At 41.4% G+C, this 19208-nt stretch overlaps 1 protein-coding gene across 1 annotated transcript in view; it reads right to left on the reverse strand.

Annotated features, from left to right (window-relative positions):
* Positions 1 to 19208, reverse strand: part of glis1b (GLIS family zinc finger 1b) — an 80773-nt gene that overhangs the window by 15841 nt on the left and 45724 nt on the right. The window contains exons 5-6 of the mRNA XM_080473213.1: positions 6910 to 7071; positions 3280 to 3390 (exon numbers count right to left, since the gene is read on the reverse strand). Coding sequence (XP_080329339.1) covers positions 3280 to 3390; positions 6910 to 7071 — 273 coding nt within the window. The remainder of the gene's footprint in view (positions 1 to 3279; positions 3391 to 6909; positions 7072 to 19208) is intronic.

Genomic DNA, 19208 nt, shown 5'->3' on the forward strand with positions numbered 1-19208 from the left:
TGCTTGATCGTAGTCTCTGATTCCTCGGTCTACCGATATTGTCGCACGCTCGCCTCCAAGATTTCCTCGACAGTTCTCACTGTGTCTGTATGTCTGTTGACTGTGTACTCTGATTGTATCCAACAATGCAAAGCCATGTGAGTGCCCGCATGCTTGTCTCTATCTTTTAGCCACGTGATGTATATTATCAATATTACCTGCACAGCAACATTATACCTGAGTTTGGCCTGCTGTCCCACCAATAACACCTCACGCATGGACTGACGCACCAAAAGGAAACCTCCTCACATCCAGGGACAACATGGAAACTCCTCAGAGGAATTAACCCAGACCTAAAATCTAACGAATCATATTCTCAGTTCCTCAACTTGTTTAAAATAGGTATAGAAAATCAATGGATGTGTGGATGTTCTGCTTACAGGAGCCTCAAAGGATCATTTGTTTATTGCAAAACTACTAAACCTTTGCAGTACTTTTCCGTTAGCTACTTAAAGAATGCAGTAAAACAAATCTATATCCATGGATCTGTTTGTGCTGTGCAACACCAGTTAATTTCACTGTTTTGATTTTCCTGTTGGTTCTTGATGCTCAAAGCTCACAGAGACTAAAGTTGTGCTGATGCAAATACGTATTTATTGTATATTTCTTTGGAGCCAGCAATTGTTATAAATGGACAGCCTTGAAGCACAGTGAGTGTATTACCAAACCATTTTAAAATGATATATTTATGCCTTAATTTCATTATGTGTTCATTATTTCCTGCCACCATGCTGTGAAACTATACTTCTCGTGGCTCTAATCTTAAATACATGTGTTACCATCAGGACTTGGATTGCACTTGTCTCGACTCTGTTACACTGTTGCTTCTGCAATTCAGCTCTCCATCCATATTCCTGATAGAAGCAACTTGGTCACACGGGCCGAGCAGAGACCTTCTATTTCTTGGCCGTTTTAAGCATATTTTGGGGGAAAGTTCAGGATCGTTGCACTGGTCCCTTCTCGTTTGCTCAAGTCAAAGCCTGACAGACCCAAGGGCTCTTAGAATGATCTGGCCTTCCCACAGACACAGATGTATTTAATTGGAACATGGCTGACCATTGTGTTGCAAAGGAATACTGAGTATCAGACACGCTTCTTCCAATACTTCTGGGCTGCTCGTTCTATTGCCACTGAGTCCATGCCTGGGTTTGACCAGGTTGTCAACACTGCCCCATATGTCATCTCTGCAGTCAAAGCTGAGCCACTGTTGCCGCCCCCCAAATCTCGTCTACAATGCGTTCACATCCACCTATGCTGGACTGGGCTGTAGGAGAGCCATCAATGCTAACCTACATGTCGTCTCTGGTTGAGCCCTAGAGGTTCCACCTCTGTAGGTCCCTCTGCATGTCTCCTAGGAGGCCCTGCAGGACCTCCCTCCACCAATTACATTCTTGTGCCAATCTCTGAAATGATCCAGGAGGACCAGCCTCTGCCTGTTCCTGTGCCAGGCTCTGATGCAGAACTCTTTGGGGGAGTCCAGGAAGATCCCCACCACCAGTAATTCCCGTGTTCATCTCTGAGGTGGCCTGGGAGGATTCACCGCACGTCATTGTACGTCTTTGTTGCCATGTCTTGCTCCACCCCCATGTGGGCTCATTGTCTGGCATCGTCTGCCTGCTGCTCGGCCCCCGGAGGAGCTTTGTCACCTGCTTGCCCTCTTCCTAAGCAGCCATGTTTCCTCGTCCGGTTGCCATGAAGCTCTTCTGAGCAGCCCTGCCCTGCAACCCTGCATCGTGGCTGCGCTCATGAGCGGCCCCGTCTGCTCGCCCTGTTTTCAGGCCGCCCTCCTGATTGGCAATTTTCCTCACTGTTTGATACTTATTCTGCTAAGTCCGTTTAGTCGTGTTTTTGTTCATAGACCAACTATTTTGGACTTTAATCTGCTTTTTTTTTTTTCTTCTGGTTTATGTTTTTAGAATTTGCGTATGCTCAATGTATGTTTCTTGTGGCTATATATTCCATTCATATAACCTGGCAGTCATTTGAACTGTATCTGTACATGTACAGTATTATGTTTACACGCCACTGCAACAGCGTCATCCACAAGCTTATTACTTTATGTATTCTGCCCATCCTTCAATCCACAAATCCAATCTTAGTTATTCCATAAAACTCTGTTCCAGATTTTGATTTTGTTGTGGGACTGTGGGTGGAAACTTTTCTCAGTTGTACTGTATCATAATGACATCTGCTCTACCCTCTGATTATTCCCACACAGTTCATCAACAACAACTGAGCCAAGTGAAGGGATCATTTTATCTGTGACTTGCTTCTTTTAAGATCCCCTGCCTATCTGACCATTTAAATCCTAAGGGATTTAACTCAACATGGTTTGGCTCAACAGTTTAACAGCCAGAATCATCCAAGTTTTGATTTCACACAGAGATTCTGTATATCTGTAAATGAGTATGTGCTTGTCCTCGAGGGGATCCTTGAGAGTGCCCCGAAAAGCACTCATCACATGTAAGTGGGACTTTATTTTCTCCACAGTGACACTAACAGTGTTTTTCTTTTTTCTTTTCTGAGCCTAAACCAAGAGTGGAGTAAGAGCGTTTGTTTGACATTTGTCCATAACATCTGGCCACGGGGGTATTCCACACTACAGCTTATTAACAATGCTACAAGAACACATGTGTTTCCCTTTACGATGCTAAGCAAAGGAACACATCATCCAGCCTGCCACTATCCAGCCCTTTCCACAACAATGAGCCCTTTCTCTCAGTTATTTACCCGCTTCCAGTCAGGGAAAGAATGGGCTTTTGACCATGAACATGATGAAATGTGGTCAAAGCTGATCTATTGTTGGGGAAACCATTTTCAAAGACACCCCTCCACCCATCTCCCAGCCTCAAAATCCCTCAATTAAACCAACTGGAGTGATCTGTGGATAATGTGCATCAGAGCAGGACGGATTACACAATGTAATCTGTTTGTAAAACTTGTAGTCTTATCGTATGCACTCAATTACCGTCACCCTGGAGCCTATATCCAAGAAGATGAACAGTAGTTGCTCCAGAGCGGGGTCTTAGTCAACACAAGCATAGAAAAACTATGACGGATGTTCTTGCACTTGGTAGGAAAATTAAAAATCAACTGCAATTAACCTTCAGGGCAATTTTTTTGTTTAAATTCTGCGGTAACACAAGTGAGATTTGGTACCTTTTTGGCATAATGTTCTTATGGCACCCCTGGGGAATGCATGTTTGCTTTGTTCGTCCAGTCCAACTCGGACTCGCTTACCTTTCGACGCACCTGTTGCTCTTTGGCCGAGTGGATTTTGACATGTTTACGTAAGGAGCTGGGATCCGTGTAACGCTTAGTGCAGCCAGAGATCTGACATGCATATGGTTTCTGTGAGCAGAGAGAAAATATTCCATGTCAGTTTTTTTTGAAGGCTACTTGAATTCAAATTGACTTCAATGTAATAAGAATGAGGACATGGTAAAAACAACAACAACAACACTATAACTACAAACTAACATGGGATAACAATGTGAAGAGCAAAGATGAAATATGAAAGTCGCCGATGTAAAGGGAAAGTTAAAGTCCTACCTGTCAGCTGAGAAAGACATGTAATGTCAAGAAAAAGGAAGAGCAGAAAAAGGATGGAAAGAAAAGATAATCAGACAGTAGTTTTAAAAAACAATATCAGACATAAGATTCAGTTTCATAATTTGAAGTTCACTGGACTTTCTTGTGTGATACTTGCAGCTGCATCTACAGCGTCCATTCTTTTTCCTTTCTCACTGTGATATTTTCAAAAAACAACTTTCTTCCAAGTAGGCAACACCATTACTGCATGACTAATAGATTACAAAAAGTTGAAGAAATACTGATACATAAGTATAATAGGATGTGTTTGGATGGCGAATACTTCAAATTGTGCAATAGATGTGTGATGGGATTTTGAAGGGATTTGGAAATTAGAAGGATTTGTGTTGTAATGTACCGGATTATTATTCTGTCCACAAGTGTGCCAACATGCAGGTTGTGTAGAGGGAGATGAAGTCGAATTAGTCTAACAGAAATTGTAAAACAATGTACATGTATGATGTTTCTCAGTCATACATGTTTTTAAACACGTATGCAATTACACATTTTTTCACCAACAGCACATTGATTCATTTATTGAGGATTTTTTTTCCTGTCAGATGCTTTTTTTTCATTAAGCAGACAAGCAGGCCATTAAAGTGTAAGGGGATATACGTCTTTATTAGCTCTGCCTCTGTGCCTCGGCGTTCTGTCTAAATCACCCATTTGTTATTCTAGGGCGCTAACAGTGCCGCTCATCCACGCCATGTTTGTTTTGCCAAGCAGCCCCCAAAAAAATCAAGCGTAACTTCTGTGTAGGATAAATATCATTAAAGCTTGAGAACTATTTCCCTCAAAGTGGTTCTGGCAGAGTGTCTGACTGGGCAGGCACAGCTCAGCCCTGAGCAGGGTGTTAATGTGAGGCCGTAAGCATTGAGGGTCCCAGATTAGCTGTATCATTTAGCCTAATGTGGAAAAGTGTGGGTGGTGGAGGAAAATCCCAAAACAGATAGAGTAACATAGTTTTACATTCACATTTCTGAAATTCTGAGTGATTTACTATCAGATGTTGTAAAGGTAGAGGTGGTTGGGCAATGCAGGAACATGAGAGAAAAGTACACTTTTATTTCTTCCTCCTTGTCTTGCTTTTTTAATATATAAAACGGAGTATTTTAACTTCTTCACGGTTTTGTATTTTACTCTTGTGTGTTTTTTTTATTGTTGTCACTGCGGTTGCTTTCATTACATTTCACTCCTGTTAGCACTGTGTTTTAACATGGCGACAGAGTGACAATAAAGGACTATGCTATTCTATTCTATTCTATTCTATTCTATTATTAACATAAAAGTTATGAGAATACTGTTACGGTTTATCTGCTTAATGTTATTACTTTTTTATTGTATACATTCTCACTAATCAAAACATACTGAGGAAAAAAAGTATAGATACATTTTATGAATTCTCTAAAGTGATTCTAAATAAAATAAAACCAATATATACAATCTTTAATGTTATGTGTGGTACAACATTTTGGAAATTACCAATAAATATTTGTATTGGGAAAAAAAAAAAAGCTTTGGGTTTTCACCCTTAAGCGTTGTTTAACAATATTTCTATATTTCAACTATGTATGAGGATATACCATAAGATGTCAATTAACTATCAAATGCCTTGTCTAGTGGGTAAAATGGACTATAATCACACAAATGTCATCATATTTAACAATAATATACTAAATATCATATGTATACATCCTCTATATAGGCTTTTCCACTACTGTCTAAAAGGGTTCAATCTTTATAAAAAATGTGCATTAAATACATGTTATTATAACTATGTATGTGTATATTTAAAAATAGAAAACTTTCTGTAGAATGTCTGTGTACAGTGCACATGCTCAAGTAACTGTTTTATATTTTGAAGATAAATGTAATAATCATGTGCACCAACTGGAAATAGAATAGTTTGTTTAATGCTCAGATATTATGTTTATCTGTATATCTCAATAATCACCACCATTTTTTTTTCTTTTATGTATCTTAATAATTGTAACTGTTTACTTGGTGAGCAAAGGGCAACAAGATACAAAATGCAGTTTTTCTCCCCCTAATTTTTTTTGGTGTGGGAAAGTCTGAGTCCACCATGATGACTGAAGGTAATGGAAGAAATGAAGAAAAGACAGTAAAACCTTATTTATAAGTCTCATGTAATAGCCTTTAGGGAATAAACGATTGCTCATTGTTAAACATTCAACAACGACATTTTTCAAATGTTTTTTTTTTTTCAGAGGTTTATTTCTGGTTGAGAGAGTTAAGAGTCTCTCCAGTCTGGAAAACAAAATTTGCCCATTCCTTATTTTTGTTTATATTTTTCAGTGGAATTTTGCTTGCCTTAAATGAGGGCCGTATCCCGTGGATAATTGTAAAACTGTAACATATTGGAACTTTGTACAAAACCTCCCATGACACCCACTCCATTCTTGATGGAAAATGAATCTGTTAAATCAAGTTAATAAACGCTATAAATTGATTATTCAGGTATCTAATGCCATTGTTAAAATCTGTTGAGGTTGACAAGATTGACGATAAGTAGGAAATATTATTTAATGGGGAGGAGAGAAGTGAAAAGATCCCTAAAAAGGCAGAGAAAAGCAAATATTCCAAGTACATAATTTGAGCTAAACAACCTATTTACTCTTTAGCTGTTTTGGCGTCTGGATGGTGATAAAGTGGGAGGTAAACTGGTGGAGCTACTGAGACATGACGAGTAGCAGTGATGGCTGACTCAACCTTTCCCTTCTGTCGCTGCAGGTCACAGAAACAGGCGAAGCTCTGTCTGAGCTCGCAGCCCCGGTCCAAGTCCGTTATGCTGTGACTTGGTCTCATGGCGGCGATCGTTTAATGATCTGTGGCGTGTCACCGTGAGAGTCGAGAGCGGGAGATTGCCGAGTGACTGACGGTGAATTACAGTCTAACACTGTCAAGACATGGAAATAGGTGCGGAGGCTTGGACGACAACACGGTTTTGAACGCTATAAAAGCAAAGGAGGGGTAGAGTATAAGCATACACCCAAGACACAACCTCACACGTACACTGAAGGAACTTTCATTTCAAGATACTCCACAAGTAATTTGAAATTTTCATACAATCCAACCTCTAACAAAATTTATTGGGCAGTAAATGTAGCCCGTATGTCACATTTATAGTTTGACGTTTTATGCTGCAACACACTGGCCACCCACAGTTTTTTTTAACTGCTGTCTGGGGAGAAGTTGGACGGCAATCCGCTCTGGTGAAACACAGTGAAAAAGTGAGACCGGGGAGACTTTGACTCTGACCGTGTCCAGGTGAGTGCGCTGGTGCTTGGCTCGGTCGCTGGAGTTGCTGAAAGCTTTCTGGCAGCCAGGGTGCTGGCACAGGTACGGTTTCTCTCCAGTGTGGCTCCTCAGGTGGATCTTCAGGTTTTCCAGACGGGAAAACGCTTTGTTGCAGCCCTCGAACTGCAGACAGGAGAAGACGGCACGCATGAGATTACGAGTCACAAAGACAACCAACCGCACTTGAGGCAGGTATGCACAAGGACCACACAGGGCCATAAACACGGCGCCCACATGTGGGCGCCCAGAAGAAAAGAAATCAATCAGTGTAAAGCTGGCAAATGTGGGTACAATGTGGGTTTGCTATTGAAAAGAAATACTTAAGAACATGGGTGGTATACTTGTGTACATTTTTTTCATTGCTGCTGTGGCTCTTGAATTACTTTGCCAAGTCGAGAGCCTTCGTTGAAAACCACATCTACTCGAAGAACAGCCTGCATGAGAGTACACCTGCCTCAAGGCTGCCGGTTAAATTGCACGGGAAACTGGAGTGTGCTAATGAGCTGTAATGCATAGCATGAGATAAGTGTTTCTGTTGTGTATAGTGCATTAGACTGACAAGTGACAGTGACTGTAAACAAGCTCATATCTGACCCAGCTTGGCTCATTTGATCCCAACCACTCAGCCAATGAGCACCACAGATTTGTTAACATGTCAATGATTCATGAGGGTTCTCGCATATCCGCCTCTGCTCTTAAGCAGCAAACATGGCCGGCGAGCAGACGAGGCTGTCCTCATCAAGACCACCGCCAGAGACTGTTTGTAAAGAGTCACAATGTCATAACAGGCTACAAACACATCCATTATTAAATTAAAGGGCAACATTATATTAATTTATTTTTATTGAGGTTCTTCTGTGCATATTTACGTTGTCATTTTTCCAAAATTAAGGTCATTTATTCTAAATAGGACTGGTGAAATAATGCTTAAAATATAAAATTAAAAAGGTAATTTGGGCTTCACTTTGTTGCTGTGGATAGCACCCTCACTCCACAGTGAGATTTTCCCATGCTCGAGTGTAGATGACATAAAGTGGGACACACACTCCACACTGATACACTAAAAACACGTCTTTGAGCTTAATTAGTAGTTCTAAATTTCACCGGGTACAACAGAAGTGTGTTAGAGTTCTTCTATTGTGTGGCTTCCTTTCTTTACCATTTTTTCACCCTTTGATGATTTTATTAAAAAATATTACGTCTGAAAATTCCTAAACAGGCTCTCCACGCTTGAGTCTAACTAAAAACCAGAGTGAAGCTGATTTCGGCAAAAAAACCACCAAATTTCCTGTTGACCCTGTTGCAGGCACGCTGCAGTCTCCACCGTCCATTGTACTCTGACCTTTAGTGAAGCCCGCTGACAACAGGTCAGGTTACGGCTAAGGAGAGAGTGACACCATTCTTCTAATGGGCCCTCAGCTACCTTTAGGCTCAATGCTCATCCCTGGCCTCCTTCATTCACTCATGCAGCACCGTCCGGGCCTTCTATTCACTGAGGCTCCATTTAATATAGGCGAAACCTAAGCCCGGCATGGTAGAGCCGTTTTGGGTGACCACGCTGATCTGTGGGTCTGTGTGGCTCACTAACAGAGTTTTAATCTCCTCAATTATGGTGACACGACGCACCGCTCCTCATGAAGATTGTAAGACCTTCGAGCAGATGAGCTGTGAGACAACAGTGTCCTTTCGTAATGATCAGGCAGAGAGAGCTTTCTTCAATGTCTGACTTCTTTTCACCAACAAAGTGCAAACTAACATTTCCATAAGCCGCTGGTACACATGATTCGGAGCAGGAATGTGGACACAAAAACATCCCAATCCAGCAAACATAACATAGGGACATAAGGATTCTTGCAAATGTAATGCAGATACATCCATGGCAGAATTTTTTCCGAATTGACTAGTTTCAACCAGAAAAGCAAGTTCACTTGGCAAATAACAAAATGCCAAATACAATGGAAATAATACACACATATAAAAAGCAGAAGCAGGATGCCAGTGAGTGCCTGAATGACATAAAATTGATTAAAGTAGCAACTCAGTTATATACACTGGTAATTAGTTCAATTATTAAACATTTTAATTAAGGGAATTCAGGTATTTCTGTTCCTAACAATCATCTGATTTTAGCACTTGAATTGAGTGATGCTCAGAAAGAAGTGTCACCTTTACACCAAACAGCCACAACATTAAGACCTATAAGACCTAAAAGATCCATCCTGTTGGTGTCAGCATTCACTCCTGCAGCAGTTTGAGCTCCAGCAGCTTGTCTATTAGAATGAACCACAGGGGGCAGCCTTTCCTACCCTCCTGCATCACTGAGCCTTGGCCGTACTTGAACCTGTCTGCAGTTCACCACTTTTTCCTTGCGTGGACCATTTTTAAAGATACTGACCATCACAGACTGGAAACACCGCACAAGAGCTGCAGTTATGGAGTCTGATTCAACCAGCCACCACAAATTGGTCCTTGTCAAGTTCACTCAAGTCTTTATGCATATTTATTGCTTCAAATGCACCAGACAAAATGATCCTAATATCATCTCACCTACTACCTAAAAAGGAAATCGGTATAATTTACTCCGCCTGTCAGTGATCATAAAGTTATTGTTGTTTGTACTTGAAGAAGTGTCGAGGTTGGACAGTCCTCTGTCCAGACCGTCTGTACAATTTCAATCCATCTTAAAATTAGTGATTTGATAAAGGTAAGCTGTGGCGTAAACACGCCAAAGTTATGAGAAATGGCGGACATGTGCAACATGAACACACCTGAAGTGCTTGACAACAACACAAACTTCAGAAAATGAAGGAAAAGGAAAAACTATCGCTCAGACGTCCTCAACATTACGCAGACACAGGCTGCGCAGGGTTCAGCGTACACACCATGGAAAATGTCTTTGAGAACTCACGTATTACTACACGGCGGAAATATATTATTCCTGAGCCATGCCAATCAAAAGTTTTGGATGGAAACAAGGACAGCAGCAGCAGCAGCAGCAGCAGCAGCGGTGGTGGGAAAGTTTAATAAAAAATCAGGAGAAACATCCACACTACTGTACCAGTCATGACAGACACCGTCCATGCCGACTGCTGAAATACGGCGCCGAGCTTTTGAGTTTGGAAAACAAACATGGCTATTATTGATGTGCCAAACCTGTGTATTTATGTATAAGGGAATAATCACTCTTTCATTGCTTTCTTTTCCGCAATACAAATTTGTGGCTGAATTATAGTTAGGGCTCCATGGAGGAAAGCGTGTTAATCGTGTCGAGCATATTATTACTCTGGGAGCGAGGACTTGCACGGAGACGGTCTGAGTATGAGGTTTTCCCGCCTGCTGGGAAACCAATAGGCAATGCCACCTCGAGACATGGACATTACCCAGAAGCCCAGCATGAAAACTTTTATGCTAAAGTAAGAAGTTTAAGTGTGGCCAATCCTCTGGTTTAAATGACTTCTTTCACGGAGTTCAGTAGCTGTCAACTCCATTTTGGATACTTTGAGCATGCAGCGCTGTTCAAAGAAAATACACAACTCCTGCTAGTTGGATGTAAACGTGCTCTTTTGGCCAAAAATTGTGGCTTTTTCATCAAAAGAAGTGACTGACAGAAATCATATGTCTCGGATTGTGTGTTTTTATTCCTCCTAAATGTGTCCAAGTTACAAACATTGTGAAATTTAACACTTTTAAAATAATCTGTGCAGATTAAGAAGCATATGGGAAATTTTAAGAGGTGGTACAATCATCCACAACAAGTTGGCTATAATATACTGTATATAGTTAAGAAAGCTCAGCCTCATGATAAAAGCAGATGGCAGGTGCTACAGGGCACGGTAGAAATGAAATGTCATCATATCAATGAGTAAGGCAATGAAAAGAAATATAACATAAAATAAAATAAATTCTATCGAAGAAAGATTCCTAAATTAATAAGGATAAATGTTATGAATGTAATGATATGGTGCAGATAGTAAAATTCAACCATCAATAAATACATTTTAGTGGACACTGAATCACCAAGTGACAACAATGTCTTTATTTCAAAATATAGGAATTTCAGACATCAACAAAAATGTATTACTGACGTCAAACAGATGTTGTGCAGCGTGAAAGCAACTTTTGAGTTTATCAAGTGAATTTCACATGAAATGCATGAGAGGTGACAGCTCTTATAGTTTACATTTTAAAGGACATCAACGTGCATTTTGGCCACGAATGAAGTAACTTTAATCACTATGCAGGGGAGATCAAATCCTCCCCTGGCAAAAAAAAAAAAAGGTATCAATCTCATCTCTTTCAGCAAATCGGTAAAAGTGCCATAAACAGAGAGAAGTGTGGTAGCTGAGCGTTGCAACGCAGCATCGACTTCAATTTTGGTATTACCAAACAAAAACACTTTAGCCAGCGCTAATCACACTGATTGCTTTAAACATGTTTAGTTTGGCTGCAAACCTGCAGATCGCCACACAAGGGTCGCCGCACTGGCAGCGCAGAGGGATCCGAGCCCTGCTTTGACACCATCTCACCCTCGAGTGGCGGTGAGGGGGAGGGTCTCAGCGACTCGGTAAACATTGAGGATGACAGCGGGGTCCTGACATGGCTGAAGGGGGTGAGAGCGGGTTGAAAGGGTGGACAGGTAGCTGATCACAACAGACAGATTATAGGCCCGCTGTGCGGTGCTGGTGGAGGTGCGTCGCGCCTGAGGCCTTCATGGGAAATGACTCCTGACTGGCAGGGAAAAGGCCAAACAGTGTCAGAGCTAAAAGGCACCAGTGTAAGACTCCACTCGCACGCGGCGGCTCATTAGCAACCTGCAGGAGCTGCGGATGATGGGAACAAACCAGCCATTATGGAGCGGCGCAGGAGGAAGTACGGCTGCTGACATGCATAGCAGGAATCTGATTAAAAACCTTAATGAATGGTTTAAGAAGAGAAATGCAGAGGGAATCGAAACTAATGCAGAGGGGCTCCTCTTGAAAAATAATATCTGACTGGTCCTTGCAGCCAAGGTCATCACCTAGAGGAGTTATTTCTTCCTCCCTGAGAATAAGCTCCAGGATTTTCTCTGCTAACAATCTAGCTTTTCTGGGGCCGATGAGAAGCAAAGCTTTGATATCTCCAGCTACAATCTCTCTGGCCCTGGGCAGTAATTGTTGCTCAGGACTCTGTCTAATGATCGAGAGCTTATACCCAACTGTTTGCCTGCTAACTAGCATGAAATTCACTATTACTCATATTCAGAGGGCCTCCCATAAAAGAAAATGGTCCTGAGAGCATACCAGTCACAACCTCTTTTTCTGCTTTAATTAGTTTTACCTGACATATCAAGACTTTTTTACTGCAGAGGCTGACCGACAAGATGAAGGGCAAAATAATTTCGGTTACAGACGAAAACACTGCCAAATTAAACACATTATAAACTGCCGATGCTCAAAAGCAGGTTGTATAATATTTTAAGTATGAAAAAAAGAGTTTTTAAGTAGAGCGGGTCAGTTTATCACAAGGTGTCTTTCTCTGCCCGGACCAATGAGAAAAACCACCAACACTTCAGGATCTGTTCGGAGGGGAGGCCGTGGAGCAGAGTGCCCCGGCTGCGGATGAGAGGAACATGTGCATTTAATCTGCCTGCTTCCAAATGCCCTGTGGCAACCACAGCAAAGAGTAGAAAAACGTAAATGGATGAAATTATATCCATATGATTCAACGAGACAGCTAAAGAGAGGCAGGTTTCTCATGCGCTTCGTCAGGATACAAAATTGAACACAGCTTGGCTAAAACATTCACATTACATAGTTTACACATATCATTTCCACCACATATCGGAACCCTTTTAGCAGCCAGCCTCATCTGGCGTGTGTACGGCTTTAATTAGAATCAAAGATAGCGTAGGACTCTTTTAAAAAAAATTAAAAATCTTTTTTTTTTTTTAATACAGAACATAAAATTAATTTGTACATGTTGGATTTGCATCTCTCTGAAGCACTTAACTTGTGCACTGGGTCAAGTTTTTAAGAAGTATCATGTGTGAGATATGAACACGCATATACAAATGAGTGAAAGGGAGGGAGTGTTGTCCAGATGCGAATGAATGAGAACACAGAGCTCGAGAGCGAGCCGATAAATTGGTGGGAGGAAGTAGTCATGTAAATGACTAAAGAAATTGTTCTTAACAGCCATTTTGCACTCATGCCCGAACAGTTTTGGGGCCAGATTAAAAACTTCGGGTGTATGGCACAACAGGAAGCATTCCTATGATGACTTAATGGGGCTGCTCACATAATGAGCCAGCCCAGCTGTTGAGCTGCTCTTACTGGACTGTTTGCTGAAGATTGAGGAGGAAGTGCAGTGATGGATCTGAACCCCTGCTCCCGCGGTGGAGGCCTGGCATGCTGCAAGCCTCGACGCACAACAACACGGCAAGCTTTCATGGAAGCACTTAACCTGCTGCGATTCGGAGGCCTTCATTCAAATGTCCCACCGACTCTGCAGCCCTGCATCAGATTAGAGAGCTAAGATGTGATTTCCTTTCTAACTGGGAAGTGTGGGGTTTACAGGTTCATCAGGTTGAAGGGAAAAAAGGAAAATAGGGTCATGTTCGCTGACACTGACGTCAACTGACAAGGGAGAAGGATGTGCATTGTGAGTAGGTCCAGCAAAAAATCCTAATTCAAACAAAATTGAAAATTGCCCGAGAATATTTAATTTTCTTTCTGGACGAAAGCTCGGGGTGTCAAGACATAATTTTCCTACAGACACATTCATCACTCAACTGCAAGAATATGAGCCAGATGTGGAGCTAACTTTAAAACTGACTATTTATAACAAACACCGGGTCATGTTTCTGATCGCATCTCGTTCAGCCCTTCTCAGTGAGAAACAGAAGTTTGCTGAAAAGATGTTCTGACACGGAATCTGTCACACTCCTGGATTCATTTAGCTGTTGGAGAAATAGAACTCTGGCATCCAACCCTGTTGTACAATGCAGATCCCCTTACATCAATATTCCAAAATAATCGACCAACTGACAGAATACGAGAAGGATTCGGGGATTTGATCCGGCAAACTCCAAAGAAAAGCTTATAGAAAGAGCCATCCCACTTTGTCTTCTGACAGCGTGTTTGTGCTCACAGCAAATGCAACCATTTATAATAGCTAATTAGAGTGCAGTACAAAGCTTCTTAGGGCCACGGCCATTAGTACCCATCAAGGCATTAATTATAAACCCATTCACGAAACCTGAACCTGCCATGAAAAAGACAGACTGGGGGTTACGCAATGAAAATCCTAAACATGATCTGTGTTCTGAGCCGGCGCCTGGACTGATGTTACTGGCAGTCAATACAGTATCCCGTTTGACGGGCCCACGAGCCACTGCGTCCTCTGACACCCGGGTTTCAATCCATTCAGCACCTTTCACTCACACCTGCCTCCATTCTCACTCTCGCTTTCTCTCACTGCCGTACTCTCTTACCCCCTCCCTCCTGCCAATAGGCTCCTCTTGCCCTACAATGATGTGCGCGCCATGTTTCCATTTTCGTTGGCTGTGTCTGGAGATGATAGATGACAATTCACCAAATGCTAGTAATGGCAATAACACACTGTTTAATTGACGTGCTTCACCACTCTTTTACTGGATTACTATTCAAACACAATGTCATCATTAGCCTGTGCTTTATAGTTGGAAGTTTTCACTGGATCTCTACCATCATTTATTATTTTTATCTTCCCTTGCTGACCGTCTGGCATTTTGTTCTTTGTTGTTTTTTTTACCTTAGCCTGACTTGACTGCTGCTGCTTCAACAGAAAATGAGCTGTACAGTGTGAACCTTGGCTTTTACTTTTACTGTGCAAGTGATTCGACTGTCATTTGCTATTAACCTCTCATACAGTTTGGTCCGACTGTGGATCATCTCCCTTATCCATCCATCTGCTCTGCCATTTATTTCCTGTGCAGGGTAGCAGGGTCCTGGAGCCAATCTCAGCCTAACTATCGGTCAAGGACAGGTCTGGACAATGGTCACCAGTCTTTCTCCAGCATGGTTAAATTGATTCATTTTACAAGTGCTTTCTTTATGTTTGGTTGGGTGATGTTGACAGATTTGAAAGGTCCCTGCAAAATAAACATTATCCTTATGGTGGAGTTGACCAGTGAGTGTTGACGCACCCAAATTATGTTTAACAGTTACAAATTAAAAAAGTAAGGCAAAGAAGAACCGTACATTTGTTTATCAAAGTGAGTTTGACAGAGGCGTGTGAAGCTCACAGCAATCAGCTGATTGGATTCATCGACAGCAGGAGAGACTCATCCTGGATTCACTCACCATATAAACGAGTCTGGAGCCACAGCCAGAGGACGGGTCAATGATTTCTGTAACCTTAGCAATTCCTGGCTGCGTTCGGTCCTCTCTAGTTTTATTCCTGCAGTTCAGTCCTCTGCCCTCCTCCAGAGTGAAGATTAGTTTCGTTTTCCAAGATAAGTATCAGTCGTGTTTCCGCCGTTTCCGTGCGCGTCTATTTGTTTAGTTCAGGTTAGATTTGTGTTTTATATTCTGCAAGCTCAATACTAATTTTGTTCATACATTTACTAAATTACTGGGTTTAGTGACTTCCAGTGTTTTTATAGTTTTGGTAGTTCTGAGTTCTGGTCGGCATTTCTTTTTTGACTGATCTTAGTTTTAGTTAGCTTTCAGTTTGTACTGATTCATTGTTGATATACCTTAGTAGAATTGCTTCCTGTTCCTTTTTTTCTGTCCTGTTTTTTTAAGATTTTTTATTTTTTTAAATAAACCCAGATCTTTGTATTTTTACTTGTCTGTGTGCCGTGTTTCACGGCTCTGCATCTGGGGCTCAGTCCTGCCCCCGTAACAGTCAGCGCATGCATTAAAACTCATTAAAATAAAAAACAAATCTACAAAAACACAGCGAGCACTGATGTGGTTGGTCTCCCAAGAGAGGATAATTCCTTTAGCTGTTGCATCCGTTATAATTAACATACTAATTCTTTTCTTCTGACATGAAACTTTCATGAGGTGACTTGACATCATTGGCACCCGAGCTGAAATTGTTCTGTATCACACAGACTGAATAGTTGAAGAAATTAAAGGCTTTCTTCTTTTTCTGGGCATCCTAGTCACTGTCCACACAATGCTAGTTGACTCCGCTGTCTCAAGGCTCGCGCCCGCTGCAACTCACCCTGGCGACTCTAGAACTCTGACAGGACAACAAATAAACATTGCCGAGCCTCACCGAGGTTGCCAGCCAAGGTACGACGCCAAAAGCACTATGATATTCAGACAATAAACATGCCTGCAAAATTAAACAATAGGTCAAAATGGCTTTGTGATCGGCACCAGCCCAAGGACGCAGGCAGAGTGAAGGGGAAGAGAGTGCATTTATGCAACACCCTGGAGGACGACCAGACCACAAAGCCCTCTGGGTAAATAGCGGCTGTCTAAGAAATGTGGTGCAACTGTGATGCCACGGTGCCCGTTGATTTGTTCACTCCTCAGCGTGCCAAGGTTGTGTTCTTTTCTGCTCTCTGTGGGTTTCAGGGTCCAGTTTCCAGTTGCGTGGATATGGCTGGTTGCAACAGATCAGACTGCGCTCAACATCCAATGTGTCAACTCCAATTATTTCCTCGTGAGCACATCACCATTCATTCCCATTTCATCGAATCACCTGACCACATTTCAGTATACAGTTCTCTGTTCTCTATTCGTGTTCAATAAATCAGTCTACACTTATATGTCTGCTGTCTTGTAGCAAAACACATCAATTTGAGCGTGAAACAACTCCCCTTTCCTGTGCAATTATGATGCATTCAGCAACCTGCCAGCCTGAGGACCCACCATTCGCTGGTATTGCTTCGTAAACATTTTCATATTTATGGAATATTTCCTTCAAATTTCTCATTGGACACATATTTATGTTAGCTGTAACGTGATCTTGCTACTCGGCTGGCCTCACGCAAATTGCCAGTTTGAGAGCAAGCGCATTACAACATTTTTCCCCCCATATAGAATATTTATTTACTGACTGCCCTTGAATTCATGCATGACCTAATCTCCATTTCTTGGCCATGTGTCTTGAAGAAAAAGTAAGTGATGTTTTGTTGGTTTTTCCTTGACAGGGATGCAGAGCGGCCTCGGTGACAGCTAAGATGTGACAGTGTGAAAGACGTGCTGTTATGAGAACACGGCCAAAACAAAAGGATATGATTTGACTTAAAGGCTTCTTACTTCTACTGTAACTGCCCAAATAACTAAACCAATCTGGTTTGAAATCCTACTAAAACCTTTTCACATTGATGTTAAACCAATACCGAAGCTGAACAGATTGAACGTGAAACAGATGTTTTTAAAAGTGGACCAAAAAAGCTACGCAGAAAGTGTCTTCCCGGAGACGAAACCCACGGGGACATAAAACACCACGTGGGGGGGGGGGGTAAATCCCAGAGCTCAAATGTAAGAGTCTCTGTAGTGCCAGTACTACAGGGACACACACTCATAAAAATTGGTATTAAGAAACTGGATCATTTGAGTAACATGTCCTCATGTGTCCCACTGAGCAGATTTTTTGGGGTTTTGTTTCCGTCTCTACAACTCCGCCAGCCTCCCTCACTATCAGTCACTGCAATAATGTGGATTTGCTCTAATTGTTTGGAGATACTACATGTGGCATTCACCGCAATCTACGCACCCATAATTTTCCCTTGACATTTCCTTTTGGATCGCTCCTCACTTTCACTCTTTTGAGTCACACGAATGCCTCCCTCTGAAAGCTTCATCAAAGTCTTTAAAAAAAAAAAAAAAGCTGGAGTTTGGGGTGTGCTAAAGACAGATGTGTGTCGTCACACGTTACATTTACTTCGGTGATTGTTTGGATAAATTGTACTTGTGAGAGTAGTTTTAAAGTAAGGTACATTTTACTTTTACTTCAAGACAATTCTGAGGAAAAAACCTGACTTACTGTTACTGTGGCCTTGATGCAGCTCGTTGCCTTTGCTTATGACTGGTATATATTCAAACTCTTTATCTGGTCACGAGACTTTTACCTGAGACTCCGTCCCCTGACTCCATGTGACCAATCAAATAAAGCCAGACACTCACGTGACTGCTCACCAAGTTTTTAAAATCTTCTATAACATTGATTCTCTTTAGAACTGAGGAGAAAGTGTCTGCTGCCCACAGTCAGTTCATTATGTTGTGCACAAATTCACATTTACATTTTTAATTTAAAAAAATATGACGTTTAGCTTGGCTTTTAAATGCTGATATGATACCAGAGGTTTCTTCAAAGATGTGTTTTAATTTTAATATAATCAGTTAAAAATATTATCCCTCCATAACAAAGCACTAATTCAAATGGGCTTCTAAGAGGTTACTCACCATGATTTAATGCTAAATTAATCTCTCTGCCACAAATGATTGCAGAAACAGAAGCTGTTGAATTTTTCTGGATTAATAAAAAAAATATTGTAGCGTTGTAGACAATGGCAGCAATGGTGGAGTCTCAAGTTTGAGCTTTATTAGGCTTTTGTAAGCGTTCAGGTTACTGCGCCATTACTGTGAGCAACCCATTACTTTAGTATTCTGCAGAGCCCAAGTCAATTTTAATACTTTGATCCATTCTGAAAAACAACATAAAAAACTGACATTTTAACCAAAACATAGTCACCCTAAAACATGGTTAAACTGTTAAGTTTGACTTAAACAATGTAAAACAATTTATTTTTAGGACCACGTTTAACAGGACATGAACATAATTGATTACAAACTCTCAAGGCTAAAGTTGTCTGGATGTGTTATTTTGTTAAGGTGTATTTTTTTAGTCGCAATTTTAAGAAGTGATAGTGTTTCATTTTAATATATTTTCCCATTTTGATTTAACAATGTTAACAGGTTCTTTAGCATTGAACACAAGTTTTAATCCAGGTCCTTTTCTGACGATACTTTCGCTAGACTCTACCAACCTCTCGCGTTGGCCATGCTGACCTTCAAGAGTGCTGTCAGGTTTGATTTCAGGTCAGACCAAATGACTTGTCATGCATAATGCCTTGCCATGCATTCTGGGCAGAAGTGTCACTTTTTAGGGATGACATCAGTGGAGCCGGATTGCTCGTGTGGCTCCATTTCTTTCGGGCTTCAGTCTCTCAAACACTCAAATTAAAGCCGGCACGCCAACCACAGCACACCGCAGTGCATAAGTTAAACTTGACACCCTTAACGTAAACATGTCTTTCGCTACGTAACTTACCCATA

The sequence above is a fragment of the Lipophrys pholis genome (assembly GCF_963383615.2).
Source record: "Lipophrys pholis genome assembly, chromosome: 10".
Taxonomy (NCBI): Eukaryota; Metazoa; Chordata; class Actinopteri; order Blenniiformes; family Blenniidae; genus Lipophrys; species Lipophrys pholis.